This window comes from Culex pipiens, chromosome 2 (assembly GCF_016801865.2).
Source record: "Culex pipiens pallens isolate TS chromosome 2, TS_CPP_V2, whole genome shotgun sequence".
Taxonomy (NCBI): domain Eukaryota; kingdom Metazoa; phylum Arthropoda; class Insecta; order Diptera; family Culicidae; genus Culex; species Culex pipiens.
This window is the reverse complement of record NC_068938.1, coordinates 97,882,505-97,904,324: the sequence shown is the minus strand read 5'-3', so window position 1 is coordinate 97,904,324 and position 21,820 is coordinate 97,882,505. Positions and strand designations below refer to the sequence as shown.

The following is a 21,820-nucleotide window of genomic DNA, read 5'->3' as shown; positions in this document are numbered from 1 at the left end:
AAAATTGGACTGAAGGGAACAAATTATTTGAAGTTACATTATTTGGAAAATTTCGGAAAAAATAGGCCTTCATACACTTTATTTAGCTCAACAGTAATTTTTTTGTCAACTCAAACATATCTAGAGTTTTATTTGAAATGTTTAAAATTCCATAGCATGTGAAGACCACTAAAAAACACGGGAAGTAAAAAAAATGCAAAGATCAAAACGCGTAAAGTTTGCTGAGATCAATTAATTTTGTGATTCTCAAAATAGTTAACTTCACTGAAGATGATCAACCTAAATTTACAAGATAATATCTTCTCAAAATTCAAACTTTTTATACTTCCATGTTTTTTTTTGCGTGGACTGGACAGTACCAATCGAAATAACAAATTTATTTGTGAAAACCAGGTTGCCAGATAAATCTGGCATTGCTAGATGTTTTGGGTGACAATTTGAAAAAAAAAAAATATTTCATGCAGACTTTTTCATCAGGCCTGACATTAAGTCTGGGTACAGAGATTGGGTCATACAAATTTCAGCATTTTTGTATGACCCCCCAGACCCAATGTCACCCCTGATGACGGTACACCATTTTTGAGCACAATGTTGTTCATTACTTTGAGAAAAGTAGCTTGTCAGGTTTTTTTCAGTTTTGTTTGCCATTTTTTTCTGTTCAGACCTGGTAACCCTGGTGAAAACGATGAGAATTATCCACTTGAGTCATTTGGAAACAATACTAAAACATCATATTTTGCCTTCCTCACTGAGGTAAGGCTATAATCCTGCTCTAAAAATGAACTTCGTATAAAAACGTCGTAGACCCACCTCCATGTATACATATCGACTCAGAATCGAAAACTGAACAAATGTCTGTGTGTATGTGTGTGTGTATGTGTGTGTGTATGTATGTATGTGACCAACAAACTAGCTCATGTTTCTCGGCACTGGCTGAACCGATTTGACCCGAACTTATTGCATTCGACTTGGTTTAGAGTCCCATAGATCGAGTTTTATACAGATTGAAGTTTCGATAAGTAGTTCAAAAGTTATGTATAAAAATGTGTTTTCACATATATTGGGATCTCACTTAACTGTATGTAAACTATGTCCGGGTCCACCATCCGACCCATTGTTGGTTAGGTTATCAAAATACCTTTCCAACGAGTCTAAAACATTGAAGATCTGGCAACCCAGTCTCGAGATATGGCCTCTTAAGTGATATTGATGTACTTTTTTGAAGCCGGATCTCACTTAAATGTATGTAAACTATGTCCTGATCCACTATCCGACCTATTGTTGGTTAGGTTATCAAAAGACCTTTCCAACGAGTCCAAAACATTGAAGATCTGGCAACCCTGTCTCGAGAAATGGCCACTTAAGTGATATTGATGTACTTTTTTGAAGCCGGATCTCACTTAAATGTATGTAAACTATGTCCTGATCCACTATCCGACCAATTGTTGGTTAGGTTATCAAAAGACCTTTCCAACGAGTGCAAAACATCGAAGATCGGGCAAACCAGTCTCGAGATATGGCCTCTTAAGTGATATTGATGTACTTTTTTGAAGCCGGATCTCACTTAAATGTATGTAAACTATGTCCTGATCCACTATCCGACCTATTGTTGGTTAGGTTATCAAAAGACCTTTCCAACGAGTCCAAAACATTGAAGATCTGGCAACCCTGTCTCGAGAAATGGCCACTTAAGTGATATTGATGTACTTTTTTGAAGCCGGATCCCACTTAAATGTATGTAAACTATGTCCGGGTCCATCATCCGACCCAAACTTAGTTAGGTTATCAAAAGACCTTAAGTGATATCGATGTACTTTTTGGAAGCCGGATCTAAAAAATAGATGAAACTTGTGTACAGCCATTGTTGTGAGGAAGGCTCCAACCACATAGGTGGATTAAGTTAGTTTTTAATCAAAAGTTTTCTATAACACATAAAACCAAATTCGACATCGACAACATTTCACTCGTTCGCATATTTAGCACCGGAAATGATGTCTGGTCTAATTTTGAATTCAAGTGCATTTTGAACATGGTCACACTCCAGCAAAAAAAAAACGCACTGAAATTTGTTTATGCGTGTCCAACACATTTGCACCAGCAAAAAAAATGATCCCACCTAACCTAACCTTAACCCGAACCTCGACCGCGCCCGAACGCCAATTTGGCCACACTGACTGCTGTGTGGTGCACTCCGGAAGACGGGAAGCCCAGCTGGAACCGCGTCAAAACTGCATCAGGACTCGTTTTGGGGTAGCGCCAGCGGGTAATGCTGGCGAAAATGACCACAGGCCAAATAAACTAGTTATAGAGTTAGTTAGTTAGATTCTGGGTTGGATTCTGCATCCCGAATGCGGGGTGGTTGGTCGTGCTGGGGTGGACGAATGTGAAACCACTTATTAGTGATACCGGCCCTCAGGCACACACACACACACAAATTCGTTGTTGTCGTTGTGGCAGCTTGTCACATGCATGATAAACTAAAAGAAACGAAATTTGTATGACGTGTGGCAAAATTGCACCATACAACCAGCTACAATTCTGCCAAAAGACTCAAAGTCAACATTCGACACGCTAGTACAACGTCGACTAAATATTAGAGTAGAGTGTGTCGAAACACACTCCCGCTGATGTTGGGTTGGACACTTTGTTTCTGTGTGATGTTCGGGTCTAACCCAGGAAGGGCAGGCAGCTGGGAGTGAGTGAGTGTGTGTTGCACATGTTTGCAGATGAAGTAATTAACTTTTGATAAATTTATGCAAATGAAAGTGGTGTGGCGAACGCTCTTTAACGTTGTCGGTTGATGCTGCTGCTGCTGCTGCAGGACAAAAACAATCACACAAAACCACTCTTCAAATAAGAGCCATCCTATGCTGGAGTGCCAAACATGGAATTCAATTTTGCTGCAAATAACTTGTTATTATGTGCGGTGCTGGCTGAAAGTTTACCCCCGTTTTGAGGGGTGGCAATTTTAAAGTCGTTGAAATATTAAGTAGCAAATTTCCGACAAATTAGAATTTAATGCCACGAGCAGACAACCTGATGGTGTTGTGCACAAAACTACTGTTTAAAAGTGCACAAGTGCAATATTTCATACAAAATGCAATCACTCCAAAACGGGGCACTCGAACAAAGTTTCCTCCCTCATGAATGAAATGCATCTGGCATGAAGTGGCGGTGTAGCACATCGCACCCATTCACACCCACACATCTGTTTCGTCACTGAATAAACTAACCGGAATGATGTTTATGAAACTGAGCTAAATCTTGCATCCACACAGGCAGGTGCTAATGAAATTCATGGTCTGTTCGGCCATTATTGTGTGTTTGTGTTTGGCTTTGGGATCAGAGCCGTATTGAGTTTCAAAGTAAGAATTCAAATTGTGAAATAAAAATTGATCAAATTTCAATTGTTTTTTACAAACATTCAATTACATTCTAGACTCGGTTACCCTCGAAAAAAAAAAATACTTGGGGTAATCGAATCAAGAATTCTTTTTTTTTGTATTGTCTTGTTCTGGGAATTTAATTTAGTATGCTTCCAAAAGTGATTTAAAGTGGTTTGGAATGGCGACAAAATGGCAGTGATGAAATATTGAGAAAATGCGTTTGGCAATGCAACAGATCATTAACCACTTTGATGTTTAAAATGAGAAAAAATACCATGATTTTACTATCTCAAACGAGTTTGAATTGTTAGAAATTTTATGATCTCTTCAAAAAAAAAAATATATTTTGATGACTTTGGAATCAAGACTAACATTTCAATCATGAAATGAGGCGAAATATTGAAAGTTTGTCACTTTTAAAATGTTAGTCTTCATTCATAGAAAAAATCATAGAAATTTACAAATGTTTCATTTTTCAAAATGGAAATAGAATCATTAGTTGGCATTAGAAAATGTGGGAATGTTTTGATAAGAAAACAATTTTCTTTTTTTTTTATCCGCTGTATTTCAGCCACCAGATGTTTAATCTTCAATATTGTAGAAACAATTTTATAGGAAAATTTATAATTAAAAAAAATCGAAAAATGGGAATTCTCAGTTGGAATTACACTGGTTATATCTTGGAAACGGTGCACCCCAAGTAACATTTTTTTCCAGGAGTTCTACAAGAGCTCTTCAAGATAGCTACAGCATAGCAGTTTGGACCGCGGTAGGATAAAATTCTCTTCAAAACTTCTTCAGGAGTTTGGAAGAGTACTTGAAGAGAATTTTATCCTACCGCGGTCCAAACTGCTATGCTGTAGCTATCTTGAAGAGCTCTTGTAGAACTCCTGAGAAAAAATGTTACTTGGGACCTTTTTTTTAAATCTGTAATGTTCTTTTCGATTGCATATTTGAAAAATGAAGTCAAAAAAGTATTATTTTTTTGCAAAAACTCCTTTTTTTCAAAAAAAATGATAACTAGCCGGAATTTTTTTGTCTACACTTCTCAAAAGTTGAGGTTTTTGTCCCCTGAACCATGTCAAAAAATGTCATCAAGAAAAAACACGGATTTCGGGAAATTTATGTATTTTGCAAAAAAATAAAAATAAGGGGAATAAAATTCCGCGAACCTATTTTTAAATTTTTCGTAATAAAAAAATAATGCCGAAGACACCAAATCAATCAGAAAATTCTTTCCAAAGTTACAGATTTCCGAATATTTACATATCATTTTTTATGACCTGCTGTTTTTTTTTCAATTTCAATTCGGTTTTATTGGTAAATAATCAAGATACAATAAGTTCTTTTTAGGTACATTACAGAGTTTTAGAGTTCCTTTCAGCTGTGTGTTACATCATAATCCATTTTGAAACAATTATTGCTTGTAAATAAAGATGTCACCAAGAGTAAGAAAAATTAAGAAAAAAAACTTACTAAAATTACAAGGGAAAGCGGATAGAGATAGAGAAAGCTTAAAAGTAGAACACAGTTTTATATCCTTTATAGATGTGCTTGATCATCAGCTCCCCAAGGGCCTGGAATTGCTCCGCCTTGTTACGTCAGGTCCAAAACCGCGTCATCATCTCCCCTGCGAGAGGAAAGAGCTCTGGCAGGGTAAAAAGAGATCTTCCCCGGTAACTTCTTGCTGGGCCGCATTGCCGCTACCGGCAGCGACCACGATTCACCGCACTTCACACCTGCTGTTTTTTTTTTTTTGAACACTCGTATGGGTGAACTAATGACACAAATTGGCTTGTTTGGACAAAACAACCCCCACAAAGTTTGTGCCTAATAAAAAAAAATACAAAAAATAAAAGTTGATGAAATCAGCCGATTTCGAAGAGAATTGCTCAAATGAATAATTTTTATGTTGCTAAATCTGCTGAACGGGTCGAAATATTTCACTGTTAAATATGATGAAAATAAAAATAAATTATCGGATTTCTCGCAAAAAATCCACAAAACTTTTATTTTTAAAACGATTGGAAAAACAAACAATAAATAATATGACAAGAACAAATGAATTTGTCTGCTTTAAAAAAAATATGAAGAAATTTTCATGTTTAATGAAATGATTTTAGCAGAAATCACAAAAATTTTCGACAGCACAAAAAAATAAGAATGTATAAAAATTAAAATAAGGAGCCATGGTTACAACACTTTAATGAACAAAGTGTTTTAAAATGCACTTTACACCTGTCCAGTCGCTTTGCAATTATTTGTTTACAAAATATCTAAGAATTGGTGAAATTTTTAATATTTTTCGAATAAAAAGGTTTTTGAGGTGTTGTACATCAGAATTTCGTAAAATCAGTGCAGAAAAATGCACTTTAGATTGTTTTCAGTTGACTAAACTTCTGTTTTCATGGAAGTTTTGAAGTTTTTTGAAAAAATATTTATTATGTCCCCTGAAGGAGGGAAAGCAAAAAAATATAAAAATTGCAATACTTAGCCATAGCCTCTACATTTGAATTAAAAAAGTGTTCTTAAATGCATTTGATACTAGTTCAGTTATTTGCAATAATTTAAAAAAAATGTAAGATTTGACTAAAAAATTAAAAATTTTAGCTAAAAAAAACGGTTTGCGATACTGCATTACATTAAGGTCGTAGATGGTGTCATTCACTTTTGAAGTTATGACTGTCAATGATGGTTCTGAATTCAGGGTCCAGAAATAGTAAATTGAAATGAAAAAAAAATCACTATAAGTAACATGCTTCTACAAACAACACAAAGAAAACCATTTTTTATTGAAACATTCTGAATCAAGATTTGAATGCTTTTCTAAAACAAATATGGCCGCCAAATGGCCGATCGGGAATGATGCCTTTCAGAGCCTTTATTTAAAATCGTTGAGAGACAAAATCTTTTATTTTTTATTGCGTTTTTAAACATATTTTTTTTATACTCAGCCTCAATATCGGTTTTTTTTAATACTCTATGTTGAAAGATTAGAACAAAGCAGTTTCAACCTTGAATACGACTCTGTGTCAACTTATCATCACACCTTTTAATAGCTCTCCCAACCCAGCCAAACAACTAACTGTTTATGCAGAAAGCTATTATAAATTGTAATTAAATTTCTAAAATAACACCGACCATCGTTTGTCGGTTTGCATTTTTTGCAGCTCCCAACACAACTGTAAAGGGTCTCCGTCCACGTGTGCCCAGCAGTCATCGTACGATACATGGCTTGGCAAACAGACAAAGCTTCTCCCCCCTCACATGGTTCGAAAGATCTACGCAAAGGACACTCTGCTGGGCAAACAAAGCCTCGGTGCATTGTTCCATTTCGGTGAAGAGTGCCCAGGAGTACAGAGTACATCTCCTTCATCTCTTCATGCGGAGTTCTAGGGCTGGAAAGCATGCACAGCAACAGCTTAAATATTTAACTTACCTTCTGCGACTGCAGCCGGGCGTTGATGGCGACGACTGCGGCGGCCGCCGAGCTCGACACGGACTGCGAACTGCTGCTGACGATGTGGCTGACGACGACGCTGTTGCTTCCGACGCCGACGCTGTTGCTGCTGGTGCTGGTTCCGACGCTGGACGACGTGTTGAGCGTCGTCACCACGTTCGAGCTCAGCATCGAGGCACACATGTTTTCGTTCGGACTTTCGCTGCCCAGCGACACCGGCCGGGGGCTTTCCGAGCAGGGAGACGCCTCCCGGGACACGCTCTCTGAATCGTCATCGCTCAGAATTGGTCCTGTTTGTGGGATGGGAGAAGGAGGGACGAAAGCTTCAATCAACACCCATGTCACTGCCAAGTCAACCCCCCTCCGGAACTTACCCTTTCCATCCTCCAGGTCGTTCTTCATCGGTTTGAACATCGACAGCTCCGAGTCCCCGTCGATGCCGAGCCAGTTCTCCGCGTTGTGAATGTTGATCAGATCCTTGACCAGCTGTTCGTCACTCTTGCCGCCGATGTCCCCGCCGCGGCCCTTCGACGGACCAAACACCTCGTGGTTGTACAGCGGATCGTTCACCACCGGGTAGCCTGAAACAGATCAATCCAATTAACCCTCCGAATACACTCTTGAAAAACAGTTTCGCGAGAAATCTTACCCAGATACTGCAGGTGCACGCGGATCTGGTGCATTCGGCCCGTAAGCGGTTTGCACAGCACGACGCTGCTGCTGCCGTTGTAGCCCAGCTTCTGGAAGGTGGTGGTGCACTCCTTGCCCTTCGGGGACACCTTGCACACGCCGATCTTGTAGCTGACCACCTCGATCGGTTCCTTGCACTCGATGATGCCGCTGTGGGGTGAGGGGGATTTGAAAAATGTTTCAAAATTAGTTTTACATTCATCGTGATTGTTGTTTCAAATTGGTTATGATTCTAAGTTTGATTTACGTCGTTCGCACTTGTTATTTTTACCATTCTGATTTTTAAAAGTACATTCAATTCTTCTAGAAACCGAAGTTCAATAAACATATAGTTAACCCTTTAAGATCCAACCCCACTTCTGGACTAGCTTTGGTCAAAAAATAGCCTGAATCCAAATTTTTAGTTTCCAAAACCTAAATTTTAGAAACCCAACATGGTTTTATGGTTTTGCTAGTTTTTATTTTGTAACTTTGCCAATGTTTAAAAAATAAGTAATATTTTTCCTGTGGTCATATTTTTTCATGTTTCAAACTTATAACCCCTAGTTTTGATGCCAAAATAATATCGGGACAAGGCATAATATTGAATGTTTGGCCGTTTTAAAATGTTAGTCTTGATTAAAAAAAAAATCAAAATACTGTTTTTGAAAAGATCGGTAAATTTCACAAATGTTCCTTGTTTTAACATTGAAAATCGGACCATTAGTTACAGAGATATCGACATTAGAAAATGGTGGGTTGTTTGGGCGAGACTTAGAAAACTTCATTTTTTCTGTTTTTTCATAGCAAATGAACTGAAAAAAAAAGAATTAGAAATGGATTAGATTAGAAATTTTAAAATCGAAAAACTGCAAATATTTCGTTAAAATCAAACTTTTGGTGACTATATCTTGAAAACGGAGCCCTTTATGAAAAAATCTTTTAAGCACTTTTCGATTGCAAATTCAATTTTACATTAAAAATTGGGGTAAATTTTTTTGTTGGTGCAAAATTTCGATTTTACCTAAAATCAATATTTTTTTCAAAAAATCATAACATGGCGGCTGATTTTTTATTTATAATTCTCTATGGCTCTTAAAACATATAAAAAAATCTCGAATATCAAAATATACGTATTTTGGGAAATTGAGTTTTTGTGAAAAAAAAAAATGATTTTAATTATGAAATCTGCAAAAAAAACCGTGTACCTATTTTTTCTCCTCAACAATACCTACAACTTTGCCGTTGTACAACTGTTTAAATATTAACGTACCATTTTTGTATGGACAGATGCCAAAATTGTATGGAGACTTGTATGGTTAAACCAGTGACACAAAATAGCTTCTTTGGTCATAGGGAAGGCTCCAACAAAGTTTGAGCGAAATCAAAAATACAAATAAAATCCATTTCCGGTTTTGGTAGAGAGTTGCTTATGTTTTCCAAAATTATTAACTGATCATTTTTTACAATTTTTGTATTTTGTGATCTACAAAAAAACTTCTATTGTTTTTAATTGTTCCTACTCATTTCAAACATTTTTTGTAAGTGTTTTAAAACTGAAACGATTGTAAGGTATAACTTTGAAATTATTTTTAACTCAACAGAACAAAAAATTTCACTTATGAATAAAAAAAATCGATATTTTTTTTGTTTTTATTTTCTCGATTGCTGTGTCTTAGTTACAAAGTTGGCAACATTTTCAAATGAGTTTTGAACATCTTGTTTTATATGTCAAAAGATTGATGGTTTTGGCACATCAAATTTTTATCCTAGAATGGTTTATTTGCGTTGCTTAATTTGTGATAAAAAAAATTATAAAAGAATGGGTAGTAGCGTGGTTCACGTTTCTATGAAAAAGACAAAAGTTGTTATTTTGTCTTGCATCAACCGGAATTTCGTTCTTTTATGTCCCCAGAAGCACTCCTGAAAATTTGAGCCCATTTGGTAAGGTCTAGGAGCTCCAGTTTTAATTTGAAATTTATATGGGATTTTGATTTATTTTCCATGGGAAACTATCTTTTTTTACATTGTATTAGGATTTTTTTTTATAAATCGATGAAATGACTTGATTCTTATAGTTGGAGATAGGTTTTGAACTGGGAAACAACTTTGTAGAACATACCAACATGCTAGGAAGTGACCCTTTAAAGATACAGATACTTTTAGATGGTGGCTTTTGAAGGGGCCAGCCACCATCTAAAAGTATCTGTATCTTTAAAGGGTCACTTCCTAGCATGTTGGTATGTTCTACAAAGTTGTTCCCCAGTTCAAAACCTATCTCCTACTATAAGAATCAAGTCATTTCATCGATTTATAAAAAAAAAATCCTAATACAATGTAAAAAAAGATAGTTTCCCATGGAAAATAAATCATAATCCCATATAAATTTCAAATTAAAACTGGAGCTCCTAGACCTTACCAAATGGGCTCAAATTTTCAGGAGTGCTTCTGGGGACATAAAAGAACGAAATTCCGGTTGATGCAAGACAAAATAACAACTTTTGTCTTTTTCATAGAAACGTGAACCACGCTATTGGGTAGTCATTCGAAAGCATATCTTTTTTTTAGAATTCTTCTTATCAAAACTTACAATTTTGATGAATTTACCGTTCTCACGGTACCGATTTACCTTTCGAAAGGTCAAGAATTCAATATTACGCCCTTTTTAAATGTTAGTCTTGATTTTCAAATTAAAAAAATCGATGAGATCTCTTCACAAATGTTTGATTCTTTAACATTGAAAATAGGACAAATAATTTCTGAAATATTTATAATAAAAAATTAAAACCTGTTTGGACGAGCCTAAAAATCTTCAGTCTTCAATGTATCTTTGGTAATTGATTGGAAATTGTCTCAACTCTTCTGAAAATATTATCGGTAATGGTTAATCATGTAAACTATTTAAAAAATCAAAAAAACTGGAATTTTTCAGCCAAAATTAAACTTTTGCTATATGATTGCAAATTTGAATTTAATTAAAAACAAAAGTCAAATAATTTTTTCAACTAAAATTTCTGGGTCTCGTGGCGCAGGGGTAGCGGCTTCGGCTGCCGATCCCGATGATGCTATGAGACGCGGGTTCGATTCCCGCCTTATCCACTGAGCTTCTATCGGATGGTGAAGTAAAACGTCGGTCCCGGTTTCTCCTGTCTCGTCAGAGGCGCTGGAGCAGAAATCCCACGTTAGAGGAAGGCCATGCCCCGGGGGGCGTAGTGCCAATAGTTTCGTTTTTTTTCTATTTTTCTAAAAACAAATGTTTTCTTTATAATCTTCATAATGTGGCAAAAAATTTTGTCCATACTTTTCTATGGCTCAAAATTGCTCCTAAAACATATAGATTTAGGTTTTTGGAAAATATTTTTTTGTGAAAAAAAAGTTAATTTGAAACTCGACAATTTTTGTTATGCGTGTACCAATATTTATCTAAATAGTCCTCACCAATACTTACAACTTAGTCGAAGACACCATAAAATCGATCAGAAAATTCCTTCACAAGACACAGAATTTCGAATATTTACGTACCATTTTTGAATGGACAGTAGGGTGCCGAGAATATGAGACTTTTTTCAAAAATATTCAGCTTGTGGAGGGACTCCACAGTCCACAAGCTGAATATTGTTCCTTCAGCTATTTAATGTCTCTGAGCCAAATAAGAGCAAAATTGGTCAACATTTACACCCATTGATACTAGGAGGTGAAGTTTGTGTGGGAAAATCTAGACAAGTATCGTTTTTCGCTTGGGAAGCAAGGGGGTTTTCTGGGCACCCTAATGGACAGCTGCCAAAATTGTATGGAACCAATACACTCAAACCCCGATGGTTTGACACCAACTGTTGCCAAACGAACGGGGTCACTTTTTAGATTGACACCCCTTTTACACGGAGTTCACGCACACTATCAAACGTTTGTTTTGATAGTTTGCGTGAGCGCCGTGTAAAAAGTGACAGTTCATCACTTTTTAGTTTGACTTTGACCAACCAACGGGGTACAAACTAAAAAAGTGTCAAACGAAAAAGTGATCAACCACCGGGGGTTGAGTGTAACACGAAATGGCTTCTTTGGTTATTTCCCCGAAAAATTTGAGGCAAAAAACATAAATTAAATCAATTTTGGTAGAGAACTGTACATTGCACGAACAGGATTCGTTTGTTTTGATAAGATAGATTATATTAGTAGAAGTTAAAAGGTTCACCATATCTGTAATGATATATTTTAAAAAAAGAAAGATATTTTTACGACTTTGATTCAAAAAGATTGAAGAAGTGAATCATTTTTATTACCGACACAGATGATTTTAAAAGTTAGCAAATTCAATTCCAAAAATTAGAAATAAAAAATAAGAGTTTACTGCAGACCAGCCTTCATCCTCATCCTGCAAGTTAATGAATTCCAGGCTTATCTGTTTCCCTCAAACAGGACCATCGATACGGCACTGAGCGCCATTGTCCTAATTGGATCCATCAAGTCTTCCTGACACCCAACCTCTCTCTCCCCCACAATCAGCCTGCCAGCTAGTAAGTCGAATCTTTAGTGCAGTGAAAAAAAGAAGAAACAAACACCACAGTGTGTCACTAACCCCCACAATTCAGGCAGTAGCGCGCACCAGACAAGCAACGGCGGCGTTCCGTTCCGGAGTTGATCTCATTCCGGAATCAATTTCCATCCCATCAGGCTCCCATTATATTGGCCATCTCCAGCAGGCTCCATTCGATTTTCTGCACATTGTGGGACGCATTGGCCTCTCGATTACTGTTAGTGTCAAATATGTCTCAAATCAATTTATTTGAAGGAACAATCTTAAAGGCAATTTCAATTGCTTCAACATAAGCCACTTACGCAAATATCTTGACTATTAAATGGGTGGAAAAATCCCTTCCACTAATGTTCGTCAAGAAAACGGAAGGAAGCTCCAAAAGGAACGACGAGGAAAAAATGTTGAATAAAATAATCAATTTCATTACCCTACATCCAGACAGCAGCCAGTGTCCCGACATGACGGGGAAAATTTGCAGCAGGGTGGAGGAAAAATCCCCTTCGGGAAAATGAGGCTGCCAGAGCGTCTGTTGGTATGTCGGGCTGGGTGACAGGATGAGCAGGGTGGGTTCAATTAAAAGCAACATGTATTGGATTTTTATCGGGATAATTAAATTACCCAGCCCACATGGTTGCCCTTTTTTGGATTTTTCGCTTCCTTACTTGAAGGAAAATCCCAGTGGGTGGCAACACTGGCACCACTGCTGCCAGCATCGCATCTCTTGCTTTCAACTCTGAACCCATGGGTAGATCGGAATTTTCCGAGAAAGGCTCTTCTCCACCAGCATGTAGCAATAATAGTAAACGGAAAAGTCATGTTACTACGTGTTGCTTTTGCTGTTTTTATGGTTCACAATGTGGAGCAAATGTGAGAGACGCCACCCAGGGCACTGAACTTGGCGCCAATTACGTGATCGGGAGTGATTGAAGGCTCTTATGAGGGGGAGGAAATTGATTGGTAGGTAATTGCTCGACACATCATTGATCAATTTGTAACACATTTTAAAATCACTCTTTTAGACTTCAGTATCAATCATGATTTCCGTTCAAAGATTGCATCCGAATCAAGTTTTTTTTATCTAACTAAAATTGTCTGATTTTGTTTCAGCATATTTTAGTCTTTCTCAGTTTGTATTAACTGTTTCATTTTGAAGCAAATCATCACTTTTTTTTCTAAATTTGTCTTCGTCTGTCTTAAGTTTTCTCATATCTTTTTAGTCTTCCATAATTTGTCTGTTTCAGTATGTTTCAATCTGGCTCAGTTTAATTCAATTTGTCTCAGTTATTCATGGTTTAACTCAGTCTTGTATGTCTTATTCAGTTTTGATCCATCGCAGTGTGTCTCAATCTACCTCAGTTTGTGTCATTTTCTCTCATTTTGTCTCATTTTGTCTAAGTCTGTCTCAGTCTGTCTGTCTCAGTTATTCATGGTTTATCTTAGCCTGTCTTAGTCTTGTCTGTCTCATTCAGTCTCAGTCGATCGCATTGTGTCTCAATCTATCTCAGTTGGTTTAATTTTGTCTCAGTTAACCTCAGTTTGTCTCAGTATGTCTTAGCCTGTCTGTGCTTGTCTCAATTTGTCTCAGTCTGTCTGTGTCTGTTTGTCTCAGCCTGTCTCAGTATGTTCCAGTCTGTCTCAGTTTAGGTGTCTCAGTATGTCTCAGTCTGGTCTCAGCCTGTCTTAGTCTGTATTAGTCTGTCTTAGTCTTTCTCAGCCTGTCTCAGTATGTTTCAGTCTGTTGCAATCTGTCTCAGTTTGTCTCAGTTTGTCTCAGTCTGTCCCAGTCTATCTTAGTCTGTCCCAGTCCATCTTAGTCTGTCCCAGTCTATCTTAGTCTGACTCAGTCTGCCTCAGTCTGTTCAGGCTGTTTCAGTATGTCGCAGTCTGTCCCAGTCTAACTTAGTCTGTCCCAGTCTATCTTAGTCTGTCTCAGTCTGCCTCAGTCTGTCTCAGTCTATTCAGTATGTTTCAGTATGTCTGTCTCAGTTGGTCTCAATCTGTATTAGTCTGTCCAAGTCTGCGTCAATTTGTCTCAGTCTGGCTCAGTCTGTCTCAGTCTGTCTCAATCTGTCTCAGTCTGTCTCAGTTTGTCTCAGTCTGTCTCAGTATGTCACAGTTTGTCTTAGACTATCTCAGTATGGCTCACTCTGACTTAATCTGTATCAGACTGACTCAGTCTGTCTCAGCTTATCTCAGTCTGTCTCTCAGTCTGCCTTAGTCTGTCTCAATTTGTCTCAGTTTCATTCTGTCTCAGTCGATCGCAATGTGTCTCAATCTACCTCAGTTTGTTTAATTTTGTCTCAGTCTACCTCAGTTTGTCTCAGTAAGTCTCAGTATGTTTCAGTCTATTGCAATCTGTCTCAGTTTGTCTCAGTCTGTCCCAGTCTAACTTAGTCTGTCACAGTTTATCTTAGTCTGTCTCAGTCTGCCTCAGTATGTCTCAGTCTGTTCATTATGTTTCAATATGCCACAGTCTGTCTCAGTTGGTCTCAATCTGTATTTGTCTGTCCAAGTCTGCGTCAATTTGTCTCAATCTGGCTCAGTCTGTCTCATTCTATCTCAGTTTGGTCTCAGCATGTCTTAGTCAGAATCAGTCTACCTCAGTCTGTCTCAGTCTGTTCAGTCTGTTTCAGTATGTTTTAGTTTGTCTCAGTTTGTCGCAGTTTGCCTCAGTTGGTCTCAGTCTGTCTCAGTCTGGCTCAGTCTGGCTCAGTCTGTCTCAATCTGTCTCAATCTGCCTCAGTCTGTCTCAGTATGTCACAGTTTGTCTCAATTTGTCTTATCATTTGTCTTTGATTCTTTATCATTGAATTTATCATTTGTCTTCGATTCTTTAATTTCCTTTTACTTTTACCTTTGTTTAAATTCCGAAATTAAGTTTACTAGTTCAAATTTACATTTTCAATGGTTTCAATTCTGTTTCAAACAATTCAATTTCAGCATTGCAATACTCACTCGGGGAACTCGCCCTCCACCCGGCAGATGTACTCCTTCTGCACCTGCCGGTTCCGGATCTGGTGCTCCATCTGGCGGGCCTTCTTCGGACTCCGGCCGAACAGCAGCAGGCCCGACGTCAGCCGGTCCAATCGGTGGATCGTGCGCAGGTTCTTCAGGTTGTACTCCTTCGCCAGGATGAACACCACCGTGTTGTGGCGATAGCGGCCGCACGGATGGACCTTTTTATTGTACGTTTGTTTGTTTGTTGTCATTTTTTTTGCGACGATTGTTTGTTTGGTTGAGATAAAAGAGAAATGAAACCGAAATTAGAATGCGCAAGCAGCAAAACACCGACTGCTGGTGGTGTGTGGTTATTTGCATAACTTATTACGGTAGAATTTAGGTAAATAATTTTATGCTAATTATTTTAAACGAGAGAATAAGAGATATAAAGGTACAGAAAACGAAAAAAAGAAAAGTTAAACAAAGAAAAAACAAAAGGCATTCAGAGATGAGGAAACCGGATGGGAGTTGAAACGATTAGGGTCAAGGTAAAAACGGAAACGGTTAGCATTGTTTGAACAAAGGTAGTGAGAGTGAAACACAAACCAGGTTAATTAATCACGAAAAAAAGGTGAGGCAAGCGACATCCGGAGGGTGGCGGCCAAAAGGACCAACCATTCCTGGGACGTTGATTTAGGCAATCAGTAGAGAATCAGAGCAGAAGCAATTGTACAGATATTTTTCTGGGGAAAATGGTCAGAATATTAAGAGGGAAAAAAAGTTACATTTGTTTGCATCGTGTTTTACGTTGTTTGATCGTAGCTTTGCAAAGTATACCATTTCTGGAACCGCAATTACACATAAATTTCCTTTTTATTGTATTTTTAACAGCAAAAGCTCATAAAAACTATATCTTCTTCAAATTGCAATCAACAGTGAGCGATATGATGTATGTGATATCTAGTTGAGACATTGGAACGGCAGCACATCGTCGGAAAGGTCGTTAAACTTTTACAAGACGGTCGCAAAACCCGGCGCGGTGATTTATGGCACACGAATCAGTCTAGTCAATCAGAACGGAGAACCGCAACGAAGAGGTTTGCGTCGGTTGATGTGGGAACCAACCCAAACAAACATGAGCACGAAGAAACGCCTTCAAATGTCGAAGGTAGCGCGATTTGGGTGGTTTTGAAGGCAATTTACCGTGGAATGACAAAGAAGTGTAGTTGTTCTTAAATTAAAAAATATGAGTAAAACTTAATCTGTTGATCAGATTTTTCTTACACTAAGGGTTTATTTCTTGGTTTATTCACATAATAATATGGTAATTGAAAATAATTTTTAACAAAATCTTTTTAACTGAAGAACTCATAAACAGCTGAACCGGACTATTTTTTAAAGCTTATCCAGAATACAAGCTGTAACATGACTTTTATTAGCAGCATTCAGACTTAGATTACTCTCCTTCCATATTGAATGATGCAAAAAAAAATATCACTCCAATGCATTTTTAAATATCATAGCAGTGTTTTACTTCTTAAAACTTAACGTTCTTAAGGTGAGCTTGATGATTCTTAAAAAAGAACCAAAAATACACATTTTATTGGTAACTCTGAAAATGTGACTTGGTCAATGTTAAGGAAAAAAGTATTTGCAAAAAGAAGATTTCAAATTTTACCGTTAGTATACCAAATTTTAAAAATTTCAAAAATATCCTTTGATTCCTTGTGGTTAATTTTCCATGTGTTTGACTTAAAAGTCAATTAAATAAATTCAACTCAATTAAAATACAAGTTCTGAAATGTCCAACTATTTAGCACCCATTTCAGTGCTAAAAAGTATATCTTTTCAGCACGTGTATCGTGAAAAAAGTAGAAAAGTAGGTTACTTTACTTTACTACTCCAATACTTCTAACAAACGTGAAATTTTCCAAGGATTCCGAATATGTCAAAATTGAGACCAAAAATTGCTGCTATGGAAGCTTTAAAATGTTTGTTTAAAAAAAATCGAAAAACTATTGGAAAACCAATAACTAATAGATGTTGTTGATAAGGCTTTATTGAATCATGTTCATGTTATGATTATGAAAGCACTGATTTTTCTGATATTTCAAATTTTGATGTACTCACTGTTTACAAGATATAACTACTTAAAGCTTGACTCAAAGTAAGAAAACAAAGTTTTTCAATTTTCGAAAAAATATGCTCATGAATGTCCATTTCTAAAAATATTGTTCACGAAAAGTTATAGCATGAACAATATTATGTTTAAGGATAATTGTTTAAAAAAATAGTTTTTTTTTTAATTTTCACCCAAACAGCCGTCCATTTTTTTTATTTCTGGCCGTTTTGTTATGTGAGACTTGAAAATATAAAAATATTATTGTGTCCTTTTTTATTTCAAAAAATATAGATAAGGAGAGACGATCTCTTCATTTTGTATAACTTTAATGTGTTATTTTAATAAGTTTTTGATGTATAAAAAAACTTAATACTACGATTTGAAAACGTAACCATTTTGTTTAAAGAAATTATTGAACAGAAATGGGAAATGATTTTTTTTAAAGGTTTAGAAATATTATTCAAACTGTTTAAACTGGGTTACTTTAATTTTGTAGTTCAATATTTTGTTCGATTTATAACAAGCAAATAACATTTAAAAAACTAAAACTGTTCAGAAAACATCCTAGGGCTTTTGTTAATTTGATTTGGTTAACCGCGGTGGATTTTCTTGAAATAATTCGAACTGTCAAAAATCCACCAAAGCATCTACCACATTGATCGCACAAAAATCTGTGGTAGAAAAGTATCCACCGGTAGATGCTTTGGTGGATTTTTGACAGTTCGAATTATTTCAAGAAAATTCACCGCGGTTCACCAAATCAAATTAACAAAAGCCCTCCTATTTGTATTGAATTTGATTTGATTCAAATTCTACACCACTGCACGGTTTTTATTACATGGAAGCCATAGCATTGAAACCAATAACATGCAGGATTTGTTGCACGGATGTGATGTGTCAAGATCGTAAAAAATATAGTTTCGCTGGTACTTTGAACATGCAAACGTTTCGTGCTTTCATTTCCGAGGCAAGGGAAATGGAGGAAATAAACAAAACTTTCTTGTTAGTTTTGTTCAATGGACATTAATTTGGTAATAAATATTTTAATGTCATGAAATTGATTTAAAATATATCTAAACTTATACAAAATAAAAAATAAGTCAAATAAAAAGGATTGTAAATTTTTGAAATTTTGTATACATCTTGAAACCGAATCGACATCAACATTTCAAAATTATCTAGCTTTACATATCAAATTTCAATCCCTTCTCTGACAACCCAACATTCAATCATCGTAATTTCAATGAAGGCATGTAATCGTTAGCGGTTTTCACGTGCCGAAACATAGTTTCTGCTGGAGCATTCCACGTGCAACACATACCGCATAGCTGCAGTCGAAACAGCAATTCCGATGCAGACACACCCGCAATCGCATGCCGTCAATCCATCAGCGGGAGGAATCATTTTGGCATTTCAAACCAAAACAAAACCATTCAACTGCTGCAACCAAATTGATTTGTCGTTACGATATTTCCCCTGAAGGTAATTATCCGCCATTTTGCTTTTCCTCCCCTTCCCCCCTACCCTGAAAATTTCCGCCAAAATGACGACGATTCAATCAACCCAAATGTCACAAATTCTGTAATTCGGTTTTTCCGCTTTTCCTTCGCAAGACAAAATCGCAATCGCTCATGAATGTCCCAATTGCCGCAAGCGATCGCCTATTAATTTTATCCAATCAAGTCGAAACAAGTCCCGTTGGGGAAAAGTTTTAGCTTATCTGATGCTTCACATGTATAGATAAACAAATGCAAAACGGGAAAAGCAGTGGAAAACTTTCTCTTGCCGATTTCCTCAGGAGTTCAACTTTAATGCACGGCAGGTGAGCATCCGGCGGTGGGGGAAGGGATTTGGGCGGGATAAACAATGTCTATTTGGTTTGGAATAGATTTGCGGAATTGTTCGACAATCAATTGCGGTGGAAGTGGTTGGTTGATATCTGGATAGGGACCATCCACAAACCACGTGTACACTTTTTTGGGAATCTTTTACCCCCCCCCCCCCCCCCTCGTGGACAATTGTCCATACAAAAAAAAAACTTTTTTGTATGGATCGTGGACAATCACCAAACCCCCCCCCCCCCCCTAAAGTGTCCACGTGGTTTATGGATGGTCCCATAAGAACATTTCGAAATGAACATCAGATATTTGAGATGCCCTTTGATTAAAGGAAATTTATTTTCCTTTAATCAAAGGGCAGCAATTCCCCACGAAAACAGCATGATTCGAAAAAAAAAGTTCTGGGAGTTCCTTGGCCGAAATAATTAGAACCGTATTTTTTCGTTTGGCCATTAGGGTGACCTACGCCGTGTTAGGGTGGTCCGAAAAATGGCAATTTTCGTCATTTTTCGCAAAACCTACTTTTTTACAAACAATCATATCTCCGCGCCATTCAATCCGATTTTAGCTGTCTTAGACGCAAAAGAAAGGTGATGAGTTTGGCTGTTTGGGAAAAATAGTAAAAAGTTTCAAAAATCTAGCTTAACTTTTGAAAAGGTCGTATGAAAACTTAAAATGCTGTTTTGAAGGCCTCGGACCAAAGAACCTATGTCTGATAATATATTTACCTGATTCCTCGGAAAATTAACTGGATTTTTCAACGCGCCACGCACAAAAATGGGAAAATGACGAAAACGGCCAAAACGACTTTTTTTACTAAAACTACAATAACTTGAAAATTTTAGAGATGAAATATTAGTGTACCACAAATTGCGTATTTCAATTACAAAAATTTTGGTACCGTAACATGTATAGGTCATTGCTGAAATTTTCAAGGTATCGCAGTTTTAGTGAAAAAAGTCGTTTTTTTTTGTCGTTTTCGTCATTTTCCCATTTTTGCGCGTTTTTATTTTTTTTTATATCGTATCTCAGAAAATTGAAAACACAACTTCACGGTTTTTTGATATGTTATGTATAATTTTCCGAGGAATCAGGTAAAAATATTTTCAGACATAAGCTCTTTGGTCCCGAGACCTTCAAAACAGCATTTTATGTTTGTATACGACTTTTTCAAATGTTAAGCTTTTTGAAACTTCTTACTATTTATTCCCAAACAGCCAAACTAATCACCTATCTTTTGCGACAACTAAAATCGGATTGAATGGCGCGGAAATATGATTTTTTGAAAGAAGTGGTTTTTGCGAAAAATGGCGAAAATGCCCATTTTTCTGATCACCCTAACACGGCGTAGGTCACCGTAATGTCCAAACATAAAAATACGGGTCTAATTTATTTGGCCAAAGAACCCCTAGACTGACCGAGCCACGTAGCCCAGTGGTAACGCTTCCGCCTCGTAAGCGGTAGATCGGGGTTCAAATCCCGGCTCGGACTAACACAACTGGTGATCTTTTCCCTTCTGGAATCGATTGCTTAGTAAAGGGAAGGTAATGTATCGTCACAAACTGGACCTTATCACGACACCTTAGGGAGGCGACCTATGGAATGTTAACATTAACCTTAACATGTTAACATTAAGTTGAGAATAAAACTGCCACTGAATCCGCTTTGTAAATGCCGGCCCCGATACTCTTCAAGGGTGTTCCCCTCAGGAACTGGGAAAGATTTACTTTTTTACTAAAGAACCCCTAGAAAAATTTTGAGCCCACTCGGAGAACTTTTTTTTCGAATCATGCTCAGCAAAATGTTTCCAAACCAGCTGCTCAGTGAGCTAGGGCACTCACGACTGAGTCAGGTTTGTTTATGTCACGGTTTTGCGGTTCAGTGAATGGATCTGAAAAAATCGTGTATGCGTCGCCGATTTTCGCGTCAGGACCCCTGACATTTTCAGCTCTGATCATGCTGTTTTCTTAGGGAATTGCTGTAGGGGGAGAGGGGGTAATATGCACCCCGGGGCAAAATGCACCCCCTGCTTTTTAGCATCGTGGTATGAAAACAGCTTAAGTTATTTGCCAAACTTAAAAATTTTGTGTTTTCATCTAACTTTCATTGAACTTTCATTATGATTTTTTGACAATATAAAAAAACATTTATTGTTATTGTAAGTGTTGAGGTTATAGTTTTTGCCATAATCTTCATTTTTCTGTACATAGATGAGTCCAAAAACATGAACAAATACTTTTTTTAATTGAATTTTCTGCAAAAAAGCGTGGTCGGGGCAAAACGCACCGCTGTGAAGCTCCTTGTGAAAACATCGGTGTCATCTAGTGGTGACTGCTTTTACCCGGTGCATTTTGCCCCATGTTGTGGTGCATTTTGTCCCATTGTTGTAGTGCATTTTGCCCTGCATGGTTGTTTGAAATTAATCAAAAATGTTTTTAGACATTTGATATTTTCGAGCAATTTTGAGATTTTTAAAGACTCACATGGATGACGAAGAATAGTAGTTGTTTTAGAATATTGAACAACATTCTTCCACAGTAATGCTGTAATGGTTGAGAAATCACAGTTTTCTTTAGGGGGTGCATATTATTTTTACACCTAAATAACAAGCAAAATGCTTCTACTTCTTAGCAGGTTTTATAAAAGATTTAAAATTTGCTACTCGGTGTTGTGATAATATTGAACAAAACTTTCAAGATTCACGATAGAAATCTCTTAAAAATATCTTCAAGAGAACTTTAGAAGCATGACGCATAGTTTTATGTCACTCCTCGTTGTATGACTTGAAGTTATCCCAGAAAGGTTATTTTTAAGACCATTTTACATTACCAAAACTGCCTTAAAACTGAACTAAAACTTCTCCGTTTAATG

General features: G+C 37.0%; 1 protein-coding gene across 2 annotated transcripts in view; it reads right to left on the bottom strand.

Annotated features, from left to right (window-relative positions):
- The window catches only part of LOC120426315 (pseudouridylate synthase RPUSD2-like), a 358,154-nt gene that overhangs the window by 16,008 nt on the left and 320,326 nt on the right, over window positions 1–21,820 (bottom strand). For both annotated transcript variants that reach the window (XM_052707796.1, XM_052707797.1), the window contains exons 7-10: window positions 15,005–15,225; window positions 7,496–7,686; window positions 7,221–7,427; window positions 6,826–7,136 (exon numbers count right to left, since the gene is read on the bottom strand). In XM_052707796.1, the coding sequence (XP_052563756.1) occupies window positions 6,826–7,136; window positions 7,221–7,427; window positions 7,496–7,686; window positions 15,005–15,225 (930 nt within the window). The remainder of the gene's footprint in view (window positions 1–6,825; window positions 7,137–7,220; window positions 7,428–7,495; window positions 7,687–15,004; window positions 15,226–21,820) is intronic.